The 20,918-nt window shown below is 56.0% G+C and overlaps 1 protein-coding gene across 3 annotated transcripts; it reads left to right on the top strand.

Annotated features, from left to right (window-relative positions):
* Positions 1–2,864: 2,864 nt before the first annotated feature.
* KATNB1 (katanin regulatory subunit B1) lies at positions 2,865–20,823 on the top strand. 3 transcript variants are annotated; one of them, XM_070388359.1, is made up of 19 exons: positions 2,865–2,993; positions 4,142–4,428; positions 11,222–11,339; positions 14,445–14,545; positions 14,943–14,984; positions 15,623–15,706; positions 15,921–16,036; positions 16,387–16,458; positions 16,604–16,754; positions 16,901–17,091; positions 17,197–17,327; positions 17,737–17,787; positions 18,684–18,775; positions 18,897–19,016; positions 19,108–19,257; positions 19,457–19,533; positions 19,619–19,693; positions 19,931–20,047; positions 20,387–20,823. In XM_070388359.1, the coding sequence occupies exons 2-19, from the start codon at positions 4,180–4,182 to the stop codon at positions 20,517–20,519; spliced, it is 2,070 nt and encodes a 689-aa protein (XP_070244460.1). In that variant the 5' UTR covers positions 2,865–2,993; positions 4,142–4,179; the 3' UTR covers positions 20,520–20,823. The 3 variants fall into 3 exon arrangements, with proteins under 3 accessions (XP_070244460.1, XP_070244461.1, XP_070244462.1); XM_070388360.1 differs by lacking the exon at positions 2,865–2,993 and adding an exon at positions 8,620–8,750 and having other exon boundaries at positions 4,245–4,428; XM_070388361.1 differs by lacking the exons at positions 2,865–2,993; positions 4,142–4,428 and adding exons at positions 8,616–8,750; positions 10,207–10,331.
* The last annotated feature ends 95 nt before the right edge of the window (positions 20,824–20,918 follow it).

Below are 20,918 nucleotides of genomic sequence, written 5' to 3'. Positions count from 1 at the left end.
CCATTCCACACATGGCTAATTAGTGGCTGATAAGAAGAGTCGGTGGAATTCAGTCACTTGCAGTCTAGCGTTGAGAACCCAAGTTCTGGCGCACACACCTTAGGCTTGCCATTCCCACTTTGTGAGCTGGGCCACCCCGGCCATGGTGGGGGTGCAAGACCCTCATTTTTCAGACGAGAAACTGGAAGCTCTGAAATGTACCGTATCCAGAGTTTCATGGCTGTCTCAGCCTTAACCCCGGCTCTGACTTCATAAGCATTATATCCCTTTAAACAATATCCCAGTGGCTTTCTCTCAAGACATGTGTGTGACCCCTGCCTCTGCTCCTCCAACTTCTGTGGGTAGTGGCCCTTCCCAAAGCCCACCCCACCCGAGTCCCAAATGAAGTCGGCCTTTATCGGGTTCCAAATCCATATTGGTGGTCCCCCTCAAGCTGCAGTGCACTCATCCATTAATCGAGGCCGTGGGGGTAGCACTCCCGGACTCCAAGACTGACTTGGACCCGGAATCAGACTCCGTTTCCCTCTAAGCCTCCTGTGTGGGATTCAAGCTGGGGTCCAAGCCAGAGAAGAGGGACAAAGTTCTCAGAGCACGCCAGCACCGAACCCGAGGAAAAAGAAAAAAACAGCAGTTTTGGTAAAGTGCTGACCGATGCCTCAGTTCAGTTCAGTCGCTCAGTTGTGTACAACTCTTTGCGATCCCATGAATTGCAGCACGCCAGGCCTCCTTGTCCATCACCAACTCCTGGAATTCACTCAAACTCACGTCCATCCAGTCAGTGATGCCATCCAGCCATCTATCTCATCCTCTGTCGTCCCCTTCTCCTCCTGCCCCCAATCCCTCCCAGCATCAGAGTCTTTTCCAATGAGTCAACTCTTCACATGAGGTAGCCAAAGTACTGGAGTTTCAGCTTTAGCATCAGTCCTTCCAAAGAACACCCAGGACTGATCTCCTTTAGAATGGACTGGTTGGATCTCCTTGCAGTCCAAGGGACTCTCAAGAGTCTTCTCCAACACCACAGTTCAAAAGCATCAATTCTTGGTGCCCAGCTTTCTTCACAGTCCAACTCTCACATCCATACATGACTATTGGAAAAACCATAGCCTTGACTAGATGGACCTTTGTTGGCAAAGTAATGTCTCTGCTTTTGAATATGCTATCTAGGTTGGTCATAACTTTCCTTCCAAGGAGTAAGCATCTTTTAATTTCATGGCTGCAATCACCATCTGCAGTGATTTTGGAGCCCCAAAAAATAAAGTCTGACACTGTTTCCACTGTTTCCCCATCTATTTCCCATGATGTGATGGGACCAGATGCCATGATCTTCGTTTTCTGAATGTTGAGCTTTAAGCCAACTTTGTCACTGTCCTCTTTCACGGTCATCAAGAGGCTTTTTGGTTCCTCTTCACTTTCTGCCATAAGGGTGGTGTCATCTGCATATCTGAGGTTATTGATATTTCTCCTGGCAATCTGATTCTTCCAGTCCAGCGTTTCTCATGATGTACTCTGCACAGAAGTTAAATAAGCATGGTGACAATATACAGCCTTGACGTACTCCTTTTCCTATTTGGAACCAGGCTGTTGTTCCATGTCCAGTTCTAACTGTTGCTTCCTCACCTGCATATAGGTTTCTCAAGAGACAGGACAGGTGGTCTGGTATTCCCCTCTCTTTCAGAATTTTCCACAGTTTATTGTGATCCAAAATCACTGCAGATGGTGACTGCAGCCATGAAATTAAAAGACGCTTACTCCTTGGAAGGAAAGTTATGACCAACCTAGATAGCATGTTCAAAAGCAGAGACATTACTTTGCCAGCAAAGGTTCGTCTAGTCAAGGCTATGGTTTTTCCTGTGGTCATGTATGGATGTGAGAGTTGGACTGTGAAGAAGGCTGAGCACCAAAGAATTGATGCTTTTGAACTATGATGTTGGAGAAGACTCTTGAGAGTCCCTTGGACTGCAAGGAGATCCAACCAGTCCATTCTGAAGGAGATCAGCCCTGGGATTTCTTTGGAAGGAATGATGCTAAAGCTGAAACTCCAGTACTTTGGCCACCTCATGCGAAGAGTTGACTCTTTGGAAAAGACTCTGATGCTGGGAGGGATTGGGGGCAGGAGGAGAAGGGGACGACAGAGGATGAGATGGCTGGATGGCATCACTGACTCGATGGACATGAGTCTGAGTGAACTCCGGGAGCTGGTAATGGACAGGGAGGCTTGGCGTGCTGCGATTCATGGGGTCGCCAAGAGTCGGACACGACTGAGCGACTGATCTGATCTGATTGTGATCCACACAGTCAAAGGCTTTGGCATAGTCGATAAAGCAGAAATAGATGTTTGTCTGGAACTCTCTTGCTTTTTCGATGATCCAGGGGATGTTGGCAATTTGATCTCTGGTTCCTCTGCCTTTTCTAAAACCTAGATCGCCGTTTTACCCCAATCCAAGATGGAAGGTCCGCGGCTTCACGCTGCTCCTGATGTCCCCTTCCTGTTGGCTATCCTGAAATTGGTTTTCCAATAATACGGTTGCTGATTGGTCAATTTTGGACGGTTGCTAAAGCGATTGGTGCAACCGCCCTTGGAGGGCGTTTCGAAAAAAAATTAAGTGCAAACTAGTTTTCGTGAGAGACGGAAAGGGGAGGAAAGGGAAAGCTTGAGGCGGAGGCGGAACCAAGAAAACGGCAGCTCGCATTGGTTCACTAGAGGCCTAGGGGCGGCTCTTGAACTCTCCTTCCTCGTGATTAGTCCAATTCAGGAAAAGAGGGCGGGGACTTAGGAGAGGCGGCAGAAGCGCCTGCTTCTATTGGTCATACCCGAAGGGCGGTGGAGTGCTCGCGGCGGCTGATTGGTGCTGGGGGTGAGGAAGGAGGGGCTCTGAGCCGGAGGTTTTGTTGTGAGGGTCGGTTGTCAAGCAGCGGCCAATCAGGCCAGGGGATGGAGGCAAGTGGGGGTCGCGCCTGGAGCGGAGCCTCGGCCTGCCGAACCGCAGCTGCAGGTGGAGTGGGCGAGGGGGCGAAGGGGCGAGGCGGCGAGGGGAGGTTGAGCCCTGGGCTGGGCCGAGCCAGGCGGGGCCACGCCGGGATGCGACGGAGAAGGCCCTGGGCAGAGGGGGGCCGGAGCCAGTACTGAGAGGAGTGGGAGGGTTAGGCAAGGCCGAGGGACCATTTCCAGCTTCGGGAGGGGCGGGACCGGTGTGGAGGCCCAAGGGGAAAATCCTGAGAGGCCGGAAGGAGAGCGGGGGGTCTGCAGGAGGAGGGGGGATGAATGGGGACTCTTGAAGCAGGAGAGTGAATGAATGGGGATACTGATAGCAGAGAGAAAGGGTGGGACTTAAGAGGGTCTGGCGAGGCAGGGGCCAAGTTAGGGAGCCCTGGAGACCGGATGTGCACACATAGGCGGCAGGGAGAAGGAGAGAATGGAGAACTAGAGAGGCAGACCTGGGGAATCCAGGAGAAAGGCTTGGGGGAGCGGATAGGAGACTCCATGAGGTCGCCTTTTAATGCTGAAGAGTCATACCGACTCATGTCCAGTCTGGAGGCCTAGTTCCCAGCGCTGTCCTTGGGAATGGCAGGGACCTGGAGTAGTTCCCTTGATACATACTGGACTCCCAGGGCCCTCTTCAAGACTCTCCCTAGAGAAAACTTAAGTCTCTCTCTCTCTCTCTCTCTCTGTCTCTCTCTCTGTCTCTCTCTCTCTGTCTCTCTCTCTCTCTCGGGTGCCTCTCGTGGCCCCCTAAACTTAGTCTCTGACTCCGCCCCCTTCCCATACGTCAGACAAAACTGACTCTCTGAGATCTATCAGAACTGCAGACATGTGGTCTTTCTTCCCCGCCCCACTGCAGCATTTCAGCTGCATTTCAGGCAGCCAGCCTCCTGGAACAGAACCTCCTCCCATCATCCTGGCCTCTGAGAGAACCTTCTTTTTCTCTGTGCTTCAGTCACCCTGCCTGAGATAGCCCCTCTCCAGATTCTCAAACCCAGCTTGCAGTGGAGCTCTTGTTTCTGGTGTCTTTGGTGGGTGTCTGTTTTTATCAAGTGGCCTTGGTCATCCAGGGAGCTGCAGCTGCAGTTCTGTAAACCCAGCGACCTCCTGAGCTTCCCCTGAGTGTTTACTAACAAGCCATCACCTCTGTTTGTATTCCAGCCCAGTGTTGAGCTGAGATGGCTCAAGCCTGACATTCCATGACCCAGGATCCCAAAAGGCATGCACAGGGTGCTGCTGTGGATGATTTAAAACCACGAGGTGGTCTGGAGACGAGGCATTCCCTCTGCCTGCATGTGTGGAAACTCCCTGCCAACTTGATTGGTGGATCTGGGGGGGATCCACCCCCACCCCACAAGGAAAGCACAGTCTATTGTGGGTGGAGCTTCAGGTGCCAGCCAGCTGAAGGATGGCCACCCCTGTGGTCACCAAGACAGCCTGGAAGTTGCGTGAGTGGCTTGCTTTCTTACCCCCTTTATCCCGGTAGCTGTTTGTTGGTGGGTGGCCTGGACCCTCAACCTTGTCTCCCATTCTTAGCACAAGGGGAGACTCCCAGGCTTTGGCATAAAAAAGACCAACATGCAAATCATGACTTTGGCACTGAGTGACATTGGCTCAGTGACTTAACCTCTCAGAGGTTTAGTTTCCTGTCTGTACGATGAGATCATCACGCTTCCATGCTAGAACTGCTGTGAGATTCAAGTGAGAAAATGAACATAATGAAGCACTTAACAGGATTTCCAGTTAGGCTAGCAGATGGGGTGGTGCCTCTCAAAGATGTCCTTGGTGTTTTCAGACGTCTCTCCAGTCAAGCTCCCCCATCAGATGAGAACATCTTGGGACTGGGGCGGAGGTGAGAGGGTAGGCAGAGGGCTGCTAATAACCTCTGCAATGTATCTGAATCCAGGTACCACCCACCCCCACCATTACTGTAAACTGACAACTCTAAACTCTTTGATCTTAGGACGCTTTTATATTCTTAAAACTTATTGAGAATCCCAAAGAGTTTTTGTTTATGGGACTCATATCTACCCACATTTACCACTTCAGAAGTGAATATTGAGACATTTGAAAACATATGCACAAACACACTGTTAGTGATGATGTCATCACATGTCATGTATCTTCTGGAAAACTCCACCATATTCTTGTGAGCAGATGAGAGTATAAAAGTCAAACTCCATCTTAGTATTATGATAAAAGTAGTTTTGTTGTCTTGGATCCCCTGAAAGGATCTTGAGGGTCCCACGGTTCCCTGGATCATCTTTTGAGACCTGTTGCTTTGCACCTGGTGCCTCTGTGGGCCATGTTCCTCTAGTAATAACTGGTTGGCATAGATCTGGTGTGTCCAAACTGGTCATCCTTTGCTATGAGCTGTCCCTGGGCTGTTTTCAGAAGCAGGGCCGGGCTCCTCCACTTTTTAACTGTGAGAACCTGAGCAAAACTCTCTGCTGCGTCTCAGTGTCCTCATTTGTAAATGAGAAGATTGGGCCATGTTCAAATTGCTCCTCAGTCCCAGGGTTTAGGGAGAATCATGTTATGGGCTCCCAAGGAGGTGCACTTTGGACAGAATGGCTCTGTATTTATTGGGGTTATGTATATATATACCTTTAACAGCTGGTTTTTCCTGAGAAACCAGGAAAGAACCAGGCACTGGGGAGCCAGTGGAGGGCAAAATAGGCAAGGTCCCGGTACAGTGGGGCTTAGAGTCTGGGGAGCACAGCACATGGGAATCAGGTAATCACACTCACCTGACTCTCCTTCTCTGATTTCAAGCTGGAACTTGTGCTTTAAATCAGTTCACTACATGATAGAGGGGTGGGAGTAGAGGAGTGTGGTGGGCTACCTAAACAGCATGTGGCAGGAAGCTTGGTGGGTTTCAAGGTCTTGGAGGAGGCCATGGGCTGCAGCACTTTGGGGGAAGAATGTGGTGTCGCATAGGCTGGTAAGGTCTTCTGGGACCTTACCCAGCCCTTCTGAGGCTTTGCCTTTATCTGAAAGGTGAAGCCAAGCCATCGGAGCATTCAGGTGGGAGGCGACGTGATCAGGCATTTGGGCATCTGCTGACAATTTCATGTGCACAGCAGTTTCCGTGGGTATAAATTGTCTAAAGAGCTCAAAGGCCAAATGACCTCTGGCTCCTTGTGGCTCTAGAGTCTGAGGAGGATCAGAAAGTGCTTGTTGAAGCCTAGTTCTTTGCACCTTCTGTTGGCATGCAGGTGCTTAGCACTTCTGACCAGAACACAGTGTCCCCCTAGCTCTGGCTGGGATGTGGGGTCCAGAGTGTGCCCCTGAGCTTGGGAAACCAGCGTGAGCCTGGGGCCCCATGGTAGAGCAGCAGCCATCGGCCTGGCCTGCCGTGAGGACTTCTATTTGTTTGCATTTAAATTTGGTACCCAGGCCCGGGCCACTGCAGGATACCATCCCTCAGGCCAGACTGGGAGCTCTTGGGCCAGTGCCCTGTGCCGAAGCCTTCTCTGCCTGATGCCTAAGGAGTGCCCCCTCTCCCCACCCCACCCACTGGTCCCTCCAGGGGTTCCAGCCAATCCCCTGGTCAGGCTGCTTGCAGGGGAGTAGTCTGAGCCCTTCTAGAGGGGCCCAGTCTTCAAATTCCACTTGCCCTAAAATCTGTGGTTCCTTGGGCTGGATGCCCTGTCCCCGGAGCCACCTGCCCAGGCTGGAGCATGGAGACGAGGACCTCATCACTGTCACTCCCCACCATCTCTCAGCGCAGGGCCTCTAGCGGACACCCAGGAAACGTTCATGCTATGTATTGATGGCTGTCTCTGCAGGCAGCGGTCTGGAGATGCAGAGAGGGGTGACAGTAGGCCCAGGAGACCCAGTGTGGTGGGACCCAGCCCGAACTTTCCCTGGGAAGGCTGAGAGGCAGGGTGCACAGCTAGGCCTCCTGGTGGGTCACGTGTGGAGGGCGTCACATGTAGGGAGTGTCTTCAGAGAAGGGGAGGGGCCGTGGGCTGGGGGGTCACAGTGCTCAGGCGGTTTGGCCTCTAGCTGGGTTGGGCAGTCAGTCTGGCCCAACAGAGGCTCATGAACAGATAACTCTGTGACCAGAGCCCCAGGGCACCCATACATCTGTGCTACAGTGTCCAGGGGACAGAAGGCTCCTTGCCGAGGTGTGGACCAGAGAGACGCCCAGCTTCCTCGACTCCAGGGGCAGGGTCCCCTAGGCCCTGGCTCACATTTGGGCCTGCCAGGAGCTCTCACCCGGCTGGGGCTGGCCCCGCCACCCCTTGAGGTGGGATGTCATCTGTGAGGTTGAGTTTGGGGCCTAGTCCCCCAGGCAGTTCTGGCATCCCCTGTGAGGCATGCCGCGTGGCCAGCATCCTTCCCCAGCCCAGCTTCCCAGCCTCCCTGCGGTCTGAGGCTGGCACCGCGGAGACCCCCAGGCAGGGCAGAGGCTGGAGCAGGCACCGTAGACGGGCCTCTGCAGAGCAGCTGCACCGCCCTCCCCCTCAGCATCGCCCAGGCTGGCCTCCCAGCTGCCTCAGCGCGTCAGCACGTTTCCCTCGTCTGTGTGGGGACACTGTTTCTTTTCTCCCTCTTCTTAGCAGAAACTACTCAGGCCCTGGCTCGGAGTCCCAAGCAGCCTCTTGGTTCCTTGCCTGTTCCTTCCCTGGCGATGCCCTCTGAGACTTACATCTGCTGCACCCTCACCCCCCCATGCCCAAGCCATGGGCCCTCGGGGCCACCCACAGTGACCTTACCTCCTTCTCTGTCCATTTGGCCCTCACACCTGACCCCTCAGTTCGACTGCCTCCTGCTCCCTCCTCACACAGCCCACCTCCTGGATTTCTCCTGGGCCGCAGTGCCCACTCTCCATGATGTCTAATCTGTAGCCTGCCTAGCAGCCATGAGTATTCAGCCCCTCAGAGAAGCTCACAGGATTGTCCTTAGTGAATCTTCAGCAGTCCAGTGAGCCACGTACCATTATTATCCCCATTTACCCCAGGACGAGTGCAGCACTCAGAGAGGGTGAGCAACTTGTCGAAGGCCACACTGCCTGCAATAGAGCGCAGACCAGAGCCCAGGCCAGGATTGTGACGCTGTGGGCTGAAGCCCTGGCTGAGCTCACCTGGGGACAGCTTGTTTGCCTTCGACCTATACAGTTCTGAAAATGGGTTTCCCCAAGCAGGAACACCAAGCGGCAGTTGAGAGGTTCTTAGGTGGTATGTGGGTCAATATTTCTTATTTCAATTGTTGTTTTTATTTTTCTTTTTCTATCATAGAAAAAATGTAGTGAACATATCAAGCTTGTAATTTTCATGCATGTTATTGCTTAAACGATAGAGCTAAATAAAAGTAGCAAGTCAGTTTTTAAAACTGATCATAGTAACTTAATAATAGTACCCATTCATATGCAGAAAAAGGAAAAAATTCATGAGGCTTAAGGGTAGGATGGGAGTGACTGAAGTTGAGAAATTATTTCTGTCTCAGGCCCAAGCCCTGCACTGTCTCACCGCTCATGGGGTGTGTCTGGGCACCAAAGGGAACCGCAGGGAGCAGGGCCCTTCTGGGCTTCCAGTGCCAGGGATGGGGGCCGAGCAGGATAAGGCCCAGCCTGCCTCCACGTGGCCTGTCAGGCCCCCGACTGTCTTCTCCCTCTGCTCTTCCCTGTATAGAGGAGATCGTGGCCCACGCCAGCAATGTGTCCTCGCTGGTGCTGGGCAAAGCCTCGGGCCGGCTGCTGGCCACGGGCGGGGATGACTGCCGCGTCAACCTGTGGTCCATCAACAAGCCCAACTGCATCATGGTGAGGTTCGGTCGGTGGGCGGGGTGGGGCAGATGGGCAGACCAGGGATGGGCGCTGGGAGTGGGCAGCTCTGCAGAAACCCAGCACATCAGTGCTCCCCCCACACTTGTCTGCTCAGGGAAGTCCAGGACAACCCAGATGGCTGGGACAGTGGCCAGTCCTCAGGAATGAGGAGCGGGGGCGGTCATCTGGTTGTGGGAAGGAACTCTGGGGAGCCTGTATGAAAAGGCTAAAATAAGCCTACAGGCCCGAATCTGAGCCTCCCCTGCCCATTGACCTGTCGGCTCACCTGTCAGTTACATGCAGGGTTATTTTGATTCATTACCCACCTCATTCCACAAAAGGGATTGGAATGCCCCTGGTTGGAGCTGGTTAGAGGACTGGTTCTTTAATAGTGTTAATGAACTCAACTTCACTTGGCTTGGGAGCCAATACATGAGAGGCAAGTGTTGGTTGAAAGGAAAGGTTGCTTTATTCAGGAGGCTGGCAGCTGGTGGGGAGGCGGTCTTGTGTCCAATAGCCAGTTCCCTGCTATTGATCAGAGGGCAAGAACTTTTACAGGGGAGTTTCAGAGGTGTGTAGTTGATGCAAGGGAGCTACGTGCGGAGCAGCACAACCAGGTCTGGCGTCATCTTGAAGTCGGTTGTGCGGTGGTCCACCCAGCAGCACCTTCAGCCCCACGGTCTGTTTGTTCCCGTTTCTTTGAGGCCAGTTCTCAGAACTGTGGCATCTTAGGCTGTGGTGACAGTCTGGTCGTCATGTAGTCAGCTTCTTCCATCTGGTGGGAGTTTCGATATCTACAAGACAGCTCACAAGATAGGGTTCAGATCAGTATCCACAGTCCTTGAGAAGGAACCAAAGTTCCTCAACTTTGTTTAATGACTAAGCTCTTATTATTTGGTCCTATTTGACTGCTTTCCTTTGCTTCTTCTGCATTTTCCTTATTTCTCTGATTAAATTTGTTCTCTGACAAAAGTTTTTCTCCAGACAGAAGGCAGGCAAAGGACATGGAGGTGGGTGGTGTCTGTCCTAGGAAGGCCCTGTAGGGTTCTGCTCCCATTTCATTAGCACTGTCCCCCTGGTTACACAACTGTATTCAATGCCAAAAACCGTTTTCCAAAACAGGAAATCACACAGAAGGGAAACAAATACAGAAATGAGTTATATGCAGTTTGATTATCCAAGGACCATTACACCTGGTACTTGGGTCTGTGTGCTGCTAGGGCCTGATACAGACACAGGTGCGTGCACGTGTGTGCAGACTTGTGCCTATGTGTACACGGGCAAACATGCCCACGTGCACACAAATATATAACAGCATGTTTCCAGTACACTGTCTTACTCTTCTGTAGCCTGTTTTTTTTTTTTAATATAGCAACAGTGCGAGTGTTTTCCTGTGTCAGCAAATACCCTTTTACAACACGATTTTTAATAGCTTTGTGGTATCCCATTGTAGGGTTGAGCCTGGCTCCCAGCGTGGAAGTCACCGCGAGGTTTTTGGCTCAGCCCAGCCACAGTGGGGCACATCCTCGTCTCCCTAAATCTTCAAACAGATCTGCAATCATAAGATTGAATCTGTGGGTGTGTACTGCTTATAAAGCTTTCAAAACATATTGCCAAACTGCCCTCCAGAAGTCAATTTACATTATCATCGATGGCACTGAAGCTTGCCCTCTCCCCCTACAATCTTGCCGCACAGGGCGGTATTCTTTTGACTCTTGACCGAGTAAAGATAAAAAGGAGGTGAGGTTTATTAGTAGAAACATAATCAACTCAGTGTTCTTATGAGATCCAGCAGACAGCTGAGATCTGACCCAAACCGCGGCCAGGGTTAAGGTCAGAACTGAGATCAGGTTAAGAAGAGAATTGAAATTGTTTTGGGGGTTTCAGATGTGTTTGCCTCTCCCTGAAAGTCCAGAGTAACACACCCTAATTGAAAAAGACTCAACAGAGGCTGGTCTGAATTGGGAAGAGTGTCCGTGTTTCCAGCAGAATCACTCCCGGGTCCTCTGGTTTCCAGAGCCCCTGCCTGAGAGCGTGGCTGGGTCCTCTGGTGGGGGTCAGCCCCTGGGGACCTGGGGGCTCCAGAGGCCGCTGACGGGTCAGACCTCAGTTCTGCCGTGAGGGCTGGGCCAGGCAGAGTAGAGATGAGAGCAGTTCTGCCTCTGGAGGGCTGGGCCAGGCAGAGTAGAGATGGGAGCACAGTCCAGGAGGACAGTGCTTTGGACTTGGGACTGAAGGGTCAGCTACCCCCCCGCAGGGTCACTCCTGCAGGTGACGTTCCTGTCGGGAGCACAGCGGGCAATGGTGGAGCATGGCTGGGGTCTGGCCCACTTTCAGCCCTGGGAGCCGAGAGGCCTGGGGGGGCCACAGGATCCCTGCTTGATGAGCTTCCCGGGGATCCAGGATTGGGGGCAGCAGCTGAGGGTCTGTTGACACAGCGCACCAAAGCTGCTACCTTCTCTCCTCAGAGCCTGACGGGTCACACGTCCCCCGTGGAGAGCGTCCGCCTCAACACCCCCGAGGAGCTCATTGTGGCCGGCTCCCAGTCGGGCTCCATCCGTGTCTGGGACCTGGAAGCTGCCAAAAGTAGGTGTCCACGCCTGCCTCCCCCCACGCATGCCTGCGGTTGTGCTTGTCCCCAGCTTTCCTGTCCAGCCACTTTCTCCAGGAGGCCTGTGCTGACTAGGTTGGGTGCTACTCTCCTGGTTCAGTGACCAGATGGTGTGTTTTAGGTTCCAGGGCTGCTTTGGGAGGTCATCCTAGATCCCTCACGCGGGACCTGCTTCTCTCCTCCCCTGCCTCTCTCTCTCTCTGTAGGCTTGTAGGATTTTCCTCCCAGTGTCCTCAGGTTTCACAGTGAAGGGCCTTGGTGGGCATGTTCTCGTCCCTGTACTGGGTCCTCACTGGGGTCTTGGTCTGTAGACTCATGCCCTCAGTTCTGGGCCAAATAGGGAGTCCCACTTTCCCTAGAATGGGAGCTGCCTCTCAGCCTCACTGGCTGTTGCCACACGGGAATGTGGGCGCAGTGTTGCCAGCTCTACAGATTTTTTAAGAGAAGCTGGGAATCTGGGCGTTTATGTGGAATCCACCCATTTCTAAAGGTTGACAGCTAACTCAACATACTTTTCAGAACACTGTGCAGGCTGACACTCAGAGGTCCAAGTAAAACCTGTTTGCTCACTGCTTTTGCCAGCCTCTAGTCTGGACCTCGCAGCATGCCAGGTGGGAGGCCATCTGCTCCCTGAAGGATGGGAGAGGAAGGAGTTGCGTGGTTTTTTGCCGAGTCTGCCTCTCCCAGAAACAATGCCCTCTTTGCTTGGCTGAGACTTAAAGGTCATTCTGGCCTCTCCTCTGGTGCCTGCAGGATGCTCTGCTGCAGGATGGTGGCCAGTGGCCACATATGCCCAGTGGCCACACATGCCCAGTGGCCAGGTTCATTCTGCTCTCGTATAGGTGTTCCTCAAGTTAGGACCTCACTTGAGCCTCTTGGGTGGTACTTGCCCACCCAGTGGCAGACTGTTTCAGAAAGACAGAGCCCCAGGACCTCTTAGATAATAAACAGGGGCTGCGAGCTTAGCATCTCAGCATGCAGTCCCACTGCCTGGCCACACATAGGACCCACAAGGCGGGGGCATCGCTGGACAAGGGGCCAGGGAGGCTGGGCTCCAGCCAAGAAAGCAGAAAGGCTCAGGCAGCAGGTGGTTCACCTCTAGGAAGCCTCTGCCTGCACCCAGATCCCAGTGGAGGGTGCCAGCCATTCGCCATTCACAGAGGAGCAAGACATAAAGAGAAGGCAAGAGCTGTGATTTCACAGCCGTGACTCTCACGCACAAGGGAGCGTGAGGAATTTCTTGAGGTAGGCAAAGAATGGAGACTAAAGACGTCTGGAATTCCTGAGCCCTGGGCTCCCAGGGCTGGCTGTTCTACAAGCAACCTGTGACACATCCCAGACCTCACTCCCAGAGAGACTGACTCAGGAGAGGGATGGGCCCAGGATCTGGCTTTCATAAGCTTCTAGCTGGTTCTGATGCAAAACCAGGTTGACACTGTCTCCTTTTTTGACAGATGGGTAGACAGGCCCAAGGAGGGCCCTGAGCTTGGTAAAGACTCCACGGCTGGGGTGTCTGACCTCGAATCCTGGTGTCAGGACTCCCATCCCAGTGCTGTCTGCCCTGCCATTTGGCAGGGGTGGGTGGGTTTCAGTGACAGAAGAGAAACTTGCCCTCAGCATTCTCGGCAGGAAGAGGACCTCGGGCCCACCTCCACCCCCACCCATGTGGGAATGATACAGAGGCAAACTGGCACCTCTCGCGCAGAAAGGGGTTGGTAAAGGGTTGCCTGGCTGTGGCTTCAGTTGCCCATCACTGTAGGGTCCAACTGCTCAGCTGGAGGGTTTGGAAGTTCCCATGTGGGGTAGACAGGCCCTGGAGGCCCCTGCTCTCTGCAGCTCCTGGATCCCGTGACCAAGTGGGGCATCAGGAGGCTCCAAGAGTCCTCCCAGGACCGAAGAGCGAGGGCAGAAATCACATCAGAAGAATGTGGTCCTGCCTGCTTTCCATGGAGAGCCAGAGGGCGAGGGCGGGTCAGCCCAGGATCCCATAGGAAGGCAGTCTGGGCTTCATGAAGCCGGCCTACGCAGGGGTGGGACCTGCCGCATCCTCTGGGGTGGGGCAGGATTTTAGAAGCCTGACTCTGGGATGCAAAGCAGGTGGGCTGGCAGGGGCGGCGTGGACTGGAGCATGTGCGAGAGGAGTGTGCACCCTCCAGGGCCTGGACTGGGCTTGCATGTGCCCGAAGACCCCTTGGCCAAAAAGGCAGTGCTGAGCCCCCGGTGGCATGTGACAACTACAGTGTGGGGAGGGCAGCTGCTCAGATTGTAGGGTCTTTGAATTTTGTCCTTAAAGCATTATGTCTGGAGTCTGCTTGAACACCTGCTCCAACAGAGCGCTCACCACCTCACAAGGCAGCCTGTTTCACCTTGGCTCAAACCTGAGGGTCACTGGACTGCCACACTTCTTTGCGCCAGCACCCCTGGCAAGATCAGTTTCATTCAAACAGCAGAATTATAAATCTTCTAAAAAGCAAGGCGTATGAGGCCAGAGAGAAGAGGCAAATTTGAGTGGTACCAGAGAAAGCTCTGATACAGAAACGCAAGCCTCCCTCATCCACCACCTACTGACATCCTGCTCAGATACCACCTCCTCCAAAAAGTCCCCCTGGATTTCTGTTTTCAACCTAGCAGCTTCTCCCCCACCTTGGACCGCTCCTGCATCCCTCTCCTCGCGCTGTCTCGGGTATGATGGGATGCCTGGCAGTCATAAGTTCCGTGTCCACAGGGCCTAAACCGAGTGCAGCAGCTGCTCGACTCTGCTGACTCCGGGGCTTCACTCTTGTGAGAACACGTTGGCACAAGCCCAGTGGCACAAGCCACATGGCGCTTGCAGGGAGTTTTCTGGGGGCTCATGTAATGGCAGAAATGGCTGGCATCTCTCGGGAGGAAAATAAGAAAAGTTAGTTGTTAGGGTGGTAGGACTCTAGTTGAGCTTCCTCCCCATCTTGAAAGTCTGTGTAACTGTTGTGTTTTTCTGTGCTGTCAGTATGAAAGCACACACAGAAACGAACACTGGAGCTCTTTCTCTGCTCGCCGTCCTGTTCGCCTCTCACACCACTGTCTGCTCTCTCCCTTGTTAGTCCTTCGCACACTTATGGGACACAAAGCCAACATCTGCAGCCTGGATTTCCACCCATATGGCGAGTTTGTAGCCTCGGGTTCCCAGGACACAAACATCAAGGTGAGACACCACTCAGCACCCTGGCTGTCCCAGGACTGGGCCGCCAGTGGAACCAGGCTGTTGAGTCCCACCCGAGGGGGTGGGCTTCGGCTCTGCGGGGGCACCTCCCACTTGTGCTGCAGCATCCATGTCCCCCCAGCCCCACCCAGGCAGGGAGATGTAGGAGCACTGGCCAGACATTTGTACTCGGAATGCCCAGCTTTACTGAGCAGTTTCCAGACCCCTGTCATTTTGGGGTGTAGTGACCTGGAGGTGCTCAGAGCCCCTCTCTGCTCATGGCCGTCTACTGCCCTCTGACCCAAGCTCCAGGACTGAGCTTGGCTAGGCCTCCCCAGCGCAGCCCAACTTTGTTGTGACCTGTCCTGACCCCGGCCCCTTTCTACTCCCCACTTCACAGCTCTGGGACATCAGGAGGAAAGGCTGTGTCTTCCGATACAGGGTAAGTGAGGCCCCTCTGTCCATCATTCCACAAGCACCCTGAGGGCATGGACCCTGGGGCGGTGCCCAGACCCTGGAAGGGGCTGGAGGAGCTGCTCATCCAGCCTGGGTGAGAACGTGAGAAACAAGAAGTCCAGATGAGAAACGTGCATCTGGAGCAGAGCAGGGGTGCGCTGGGTGGCCCACCTGGACACCCAGCTTTCCATGCCTCCCCACAGAACCGTGTTCACCGAACTGTGCTCCACAGTTTGTAGGCTGGTAATAGGTGTTATTAAGTGAAGTGGGTTCCTGTTCATATGAATTTCAAAGCACTGAGTTTAATAATTATTTTTCGAAGTTGTTAGACCCTTTGACATAAGAGGAGGCATTTAACTCTCCAAAAAGAGGCACAGGACACATTGCTCCTCAACCTGTAAGACCATGAGGTCTTGATCTCCTGGAGTGTCCTGTAGGACTGGGGGTCCGTGACCACCTGTGGAAAGGCGTTTCTCTGTGGCACCTCCCGCAGGTGGCCTTCTGTCACCTCTCTGCCTGCTCCCGGGAAGCACTTGCTTGTGGAGGGCAGGGAGGAGTAGGGGGTGGGGAGGGAAGCCCACAGGGCCCAGCCCCTCCAGCGCTCATGCTGTGTCCTGTCCTCAGGGGCACAGCCAGGCTGTGCGGTGTCTCCGGTTCAGCCCCGACGGGAAGTGGTTGGCATCAGCCGCAGATGACCACACGGTGAAGGTAGCTCCCAGCCAGACGTGGGCCCAGGGCTGGGGACTGGGGTCTGCTGATTACACCCAGGTTGGGTCTTCACCTCCCTCCCCATCGGGCTCGCCCGCCCCAAGACTGTCCAGAGTGGGAGGTGGTTCGTGGATAAAGAGCACGGGCTGGATGAGAGGGTGATCCGGAGGCTGAGGACCAGGCTGGTCCTGACCTCCAGCCCACCCTGCCCCAGCTCTGGGATCTGACTGCTGGCAAGATGATGTCCGAGTTCCCTGGCCACACGGGGCCTGTCAACGTGGTGGAGTTCCACCCCAACGAGTACCTCCTGGCTTCTGGCAGCTCTGACAGGTGAGGAGGAGGAACAAGGCCTGTGGCCTGTGACTGCCGCACCTCTGTCCTTTGGATGTGTTTCTGTCCCAGTCTGTCTTTGGGTCCTGGGTGTCACATCCTACCTGGACTGAACTGACTGCCAACCAAGCCAGCCTGGGACCCAGTCACATCTCTCTCCTGACTCCAGTTCCCCGGCCCCAGTGTCCTGGGCCTTGCTGGGGTGTCTGGATCTAAGGCAGATGTCCACCTCCCACATGCTTAAGAGTGGCCCTGACCTGGGGGTGGGTGGGCAAGTGTCTGCAGAAAAGCGGGTTTTCCCAGCCACCGGCCTGCGGATAAACCAGCATGGGGCCTGGCTTTCTCTGCAGGACCATCCGTTTCTGGGACCTGGAGAAATTCCAGGTGGTGAGCTGTATCGAAGGGGAGCCCGGGCCTGTCAGGTAGGCGGGTGGTGGGCGGGGCCTCCTCCTGGCCGTGGGGCATGGCTGCGGTGGCCCTTTCCTTTCTCCACTTCCGCTCTGGTCCTGGGTTCCCCGGAGCCTCTCCAGAGGCTTCTGACCCACAGGCCCCTCTCGCCTGGCCCAGGAGCATCCTCTTCAACCCCGATGGCTGCTGCCTGTACAGTGGCTGCCAGGACTCGCTGCGCGTCTATGGCTGGGAGCCCGAGCGCTGCTTTGATGTGGTCCTCGTCCATTGGGGCAAGGTGGCCGACCTGGCCATCTGCAACAACCAGCTGGTGAGAGAGCCACCGCCCACCTTGCATCTTTCTGCCGGGCCGCCGGCCTCCTCCCGCTCAGGTCCCCAACTCCCTCCTGGCCCTGTGGGGACCCTACCCTCAGAGCCCCGTGAAGGGTCCCGCCCCAGCTCTTCCATTTCCTGCAGATAGGCGTGGCCTTCTCCCAGAGCAACGTCTCCTCTTACGTCGTGGACCTGACGCGGGTCACCAGGACAGGCACGGTGGCCCGGGACCCCGTGCAAGACAGCCGGCCTCCGACGCAGCAGCCGCCCCACCCCAGTGCCCCGCTTCGCCGCATCTACGAGCGGCCCAGCACCGCCTGCAGCAAGCCTCAGAGGTGGGGTGCTCGGGGCCTTGGAGGACACTGGGGGGTGCAAGAGGTGAGCCCCCCGGCCTCACCGCCCCCCCCCCCCCGCCTCCCTTTGCTCGGCCGGCCCCCCAGGGTGAAACAGAACTCGGAGAGTGAGCGCCGCAGCCCCAGCAGCGAGGACGACCGGGACGAGCGGGAGTCTCGGGCGGAGATCCAGAACGCAGAGGACTACAATGAGATCTTCCAGCCCAAGAACAGCATCAGTGAGGCTCTCCCCTCCCTTCCCATCCCCGCCTAGCCCCACCATTCCCCTCTGGGACGCAGAGGCAGATGGTCCTTTCCAGGATGGTGTCCACGTTGCTGCGCCCCCCTAGCCTAATTTCTCACCCACATCTGGGCCTGGCTCTGTCCCCAGGTCCTCTAGGCCCCAGCAGAAGCCCAGCAGCCCCTTGGTGCTCAGCTTGCCAGGGGCCAGGGCATGAGGAGGGGCAAGCCTGAGGGTTCAAACCCTAGGAACAGATCACGGTCTACAGCTGTATGTGTACCCTGGAACCACTTGCCCATCTCCTGCATCCTATGGGGCCCTGGGGTCCCCGCTGACTGGGCCCTGAGGGCTCAGACAGCAGCCCTGGGCTGGCCCATGTGAGTCCCCAGCCCCCTTCACCTCTGCAGGTCGGACGCCACCCCGAAGAAGTGAGCCCTTCCCTGCACCCCCAGAAGATGGTGAGTCGGGGCAGAGCCTTGCCTCCCGGGCTCCCCAGTCTTCCTCTTCCAGGCTGCCCCTCCCACAGGACAGTTCCAAGCCTCTCTCTCCCCTTGGGTCTTTTCCCTCCATTCACCCAAAAAGCACCTAGTGTGTGCCAGGTGCTGTGCTAGACCCTGGTAACAGCGTGAAAAAGTAGGCAGGTGCTCACACCCAGTGAGGAAGGCAGGTGGTAGACAGCCGTGTGGGAGGAGGAGCCAGGCGTGGTGAGAGGCACTAGGGCCCGTGTAAATGGGGAACTGTGAAGCTCTGCAGAGGCGGTGCATCAGGCAGGGCTGGGGACCAGGTGAGGAGATGGGAGGGAACAGCCTCAGGTGGGAGGGAGCTAAGAGGAGGGCGGGGGTTTGGGGGGCCAGGTCCCCAGGCCCTGGGAGTTGGGTTTCGCTGCTGGAGGATTTAAGAAGGGGGAAAAACCTGATCTGCTTTATGATTGGAGAAGGTGGGACGGGGCACCCTCATCTTCCAGCCCAGCCTCACCCCTCCCCCGCCATCAGCTTTCTCCTCAAGGGGCCATCTTCCCGAGCCCCTAAAGCTGGGATCCTGAAGCACGTCTCTCTCCCACACTCCTATTCACCATCCACTCAGCACCAACCCCCCCTGCAAAACACACTCCATTCCTAGTGAGGTGTCAGGGCCACCACTCCCTGGGTCCCATCCACACGTGGTGCTTGGTTCCTGCTTTCTGCCAGACCTGTGGTTGAGTAGGTGGAGAGGGAGGGGCTAGGCCCACCCCCTCCGCCAGACCTCCCCTGTTAGAGGTGAGGCGCCACCCAGAGTCCCAGCCCAAGCCCTGCCTTCCCGCCTGTCCCTTCTCCCGACCTGACCTGACCCAGTGATCTTTCCCTTCTATCCCCAGACATGGCCACAGCCAAGGAGGCAGCAAAGCCCAGCCCAGCCACAGACGCACAGTTCCCGGTGCCAAACATATGTCCAGGCGGAGCGGGCACGGTATGAGGCTCAGAGAGGGCCTGGTGTCCTGAATCAGGGCTGGGGTGACCCTTGCTGGAGAGAGGGGCAGAGGGGGAGGCCTTGGGCTGGCTGGCTGCCTGCTAACTCCAGACCCTTCCAGCTTGAGGTCCTATCCCGGCCCCCAGTTGTCACTTCCACCCCTGCACCCAAGGCCGAGCCTGCCATCTTTCCTGCCACCCGCAATGAGCCCATCGGACTGAAGGCCTCCGACTTCCTGCCTGTGAGTGGGGGGCCCAGGCTGAGAGTGGGTGGAGGCCCATGGGGCAAGGGCAGAACTTGGCTGCCAGCATCCGGGCACCCGTCCCACACAGGCCGTGAAGATCCCCCAGCAGGCAGAGCTGGTCGATGAGGATGCCATGTCCCAGATCCGCAAAGGCCATGACACCATGTGCGTCGTGCTCACCAGCCGCCACAAGAACCTGGACACTGTGCGGGGTGTGTGGACCACAGGCGATATCAAGGCAAGTGCCACCTCTGCCTGGGCTTGGAGCTGAGCTGAGAATAGAGCTTCCTGGAGTGGGGTTGGAGGGGTGGCAGGCGGCTCCGGTCACCACACCTTGCAGTTTTATGTACACACCCCAATAAAGCCCATGATCACATCACACCCAGGCAGGGCCACTGTGTCCCTGGTCCCCACTAACAGGCGCTCTGTTTGCACAGACATCGGTGGACTCAGCCGTGGCCATCAATGACCTGTCTGTGGTCGTAGACCTCCTTAACATTGTCAACCAGAAGGCGTGAGTGGCCATGACGGGGGATGGGAGGTGGGGGGCGTGGGCAGGGCCAGGTGCTGAGAGCACGTGTCCCTGGCCCTCTCCCCAGCTCCCTGTGGAAACTGGATCTGTGCACCACGGTTCTGCCGCAGATCGAGAAACTTCTGCAGAGCAAGTATGAGAGGTACGCGTGGGGAAGCCACACCTGCCTCACAGCGGGGCGGGGTGGAGGTGGACCACAGGAAAGACCCCCAGGGCTGGGGCACGTGTGGAAGGGCTGCACCACGCTGCTGTCCCCTCCGAAGTTGGAAGGCCAGTGACCACAAGTCCATGCTGCCTCTGGCCCCGGCTCTGCCCCGCTTTGTCTCCGTGAGCCATGCGCTCTGTGTGTTTGATTCTATCCATCCCTCTGCCCTTGCAGCTACGTCCAGACGGGCTGCACCTCCCTGAAGCTGATCCTGCAGCGGTTTCTGCCCCTCATCACAGACATCTTGGCGGCCCCGCCCTCTGTGGGTGTGGACATCAGCCGGGAGGAGAGGTGAGGAACCCGGGCAGTGGGGAGGGCTGTGTGGCGTGTCTGTGTCTGTGTGTGCATGCCACGTCAGGCAAGAGCACACAGGCCTGCTTGTTGATGGGCCTGGTGAAACAGCCAACAGAGGCAATCACTGTGCCTGGGACAGTCGCTCAGGGCACGCGGTGGGGTTACCAGAGCCTGGGCTCCTCCATGGCCTGGTCTGGCCTGGGCCCTGCTCTTTGGGTCTCAGCCTTCCCCTGGGAGGAGGGCTGGTGTGGTTAGTACAGGAAAGGCCCTGGGGTTGGGCGGGGGTCATGGGACTGTGCCGGCTGGCCACCTCCAGTGCTGACCCTATGCCCACAGGCTGCACAAGTGCCGGCTCTGCTACAAGCAGCTCAAGAGCATCAGCAGCCTCGTCAAGAGCAAGTCGGGTTTGAGCGGCCGCCACGGCAGTGCCTTCCGCGAGCTGCACCTGCTCATGGCCAGCTTGGACTGAGGGGCCCAGAGAGTGGGGGCACCCTCAGGCCTGGCCTTGGCCCCCACTCCTGTTCCCTGTACGCCCACCAGCCCATAGAGCCTCTGCCCGGCCCCCACTGCTGCCCTGTGGCCATCCTGGAGGCAGCAGCGCTGGCCCACTGGCTACTCCTCAGCCCTGAATTCTGACAACTTCTCTGCAGCAACAGTTGCCCAGCTTTGTCCAATTCCTGCTTCCTGGGGTAGTGAACTGAGCCCTGGGGCTGCTGCTGTAAGGGGCTGCTGCTGTAATTTATAAGGTGAATTTTATTAAATTTGTAACTATTCCCTGCTTTCCTTGCTGGGAGGTGCATCCTCGGGCAGCCACAAGGCTCTCCTGGGCCCCTGATGGCTTCTTCAGAGAGCAGACCGTTCCTTCTCC

This window comes from Bos mutus, chromosome 18 (assembly GCF_027580195.1).
Source record: "Bos mutus isolate GX-2022 chromosome 18, NWIPB_WYAK_1.1, whole genome shotgun sequence".
Lineage (NCBI taxonomy): Eukaryota > Metazoa > Chordata > Mammalia > Artiodactyla > Bovidae > Bos > Bos mutus.
The sequence above is the reverse complement of the archived record's forward strand: the minus strand, read 5'-3'. Positions and strand labels throughout refer to the sequence as shown.

Coding starts and splice junctions, on each gene's coding strand:
- KATNB1 (XM_070388359.1), top strand. CDS start 4,180: ATGACCCAGGATCCCAAAAGGCATGCACAGGGTGCTGCTGTGGATGAT. Junction 14,985..15,622: donor GCTGTGTCTTCCGATACAGG/GTAAGTGAGGCC, acceptor TCCTGTCCTCAG/GGGCACAGCCAGGCTGTGCG. Junction 19,258..19,456: donor GGACCACAGGCGATATCAAG/GCAAGTGCCACC, acceptor CTGTTTGCACAG/ACATCGGTGGACTCAGCCGT.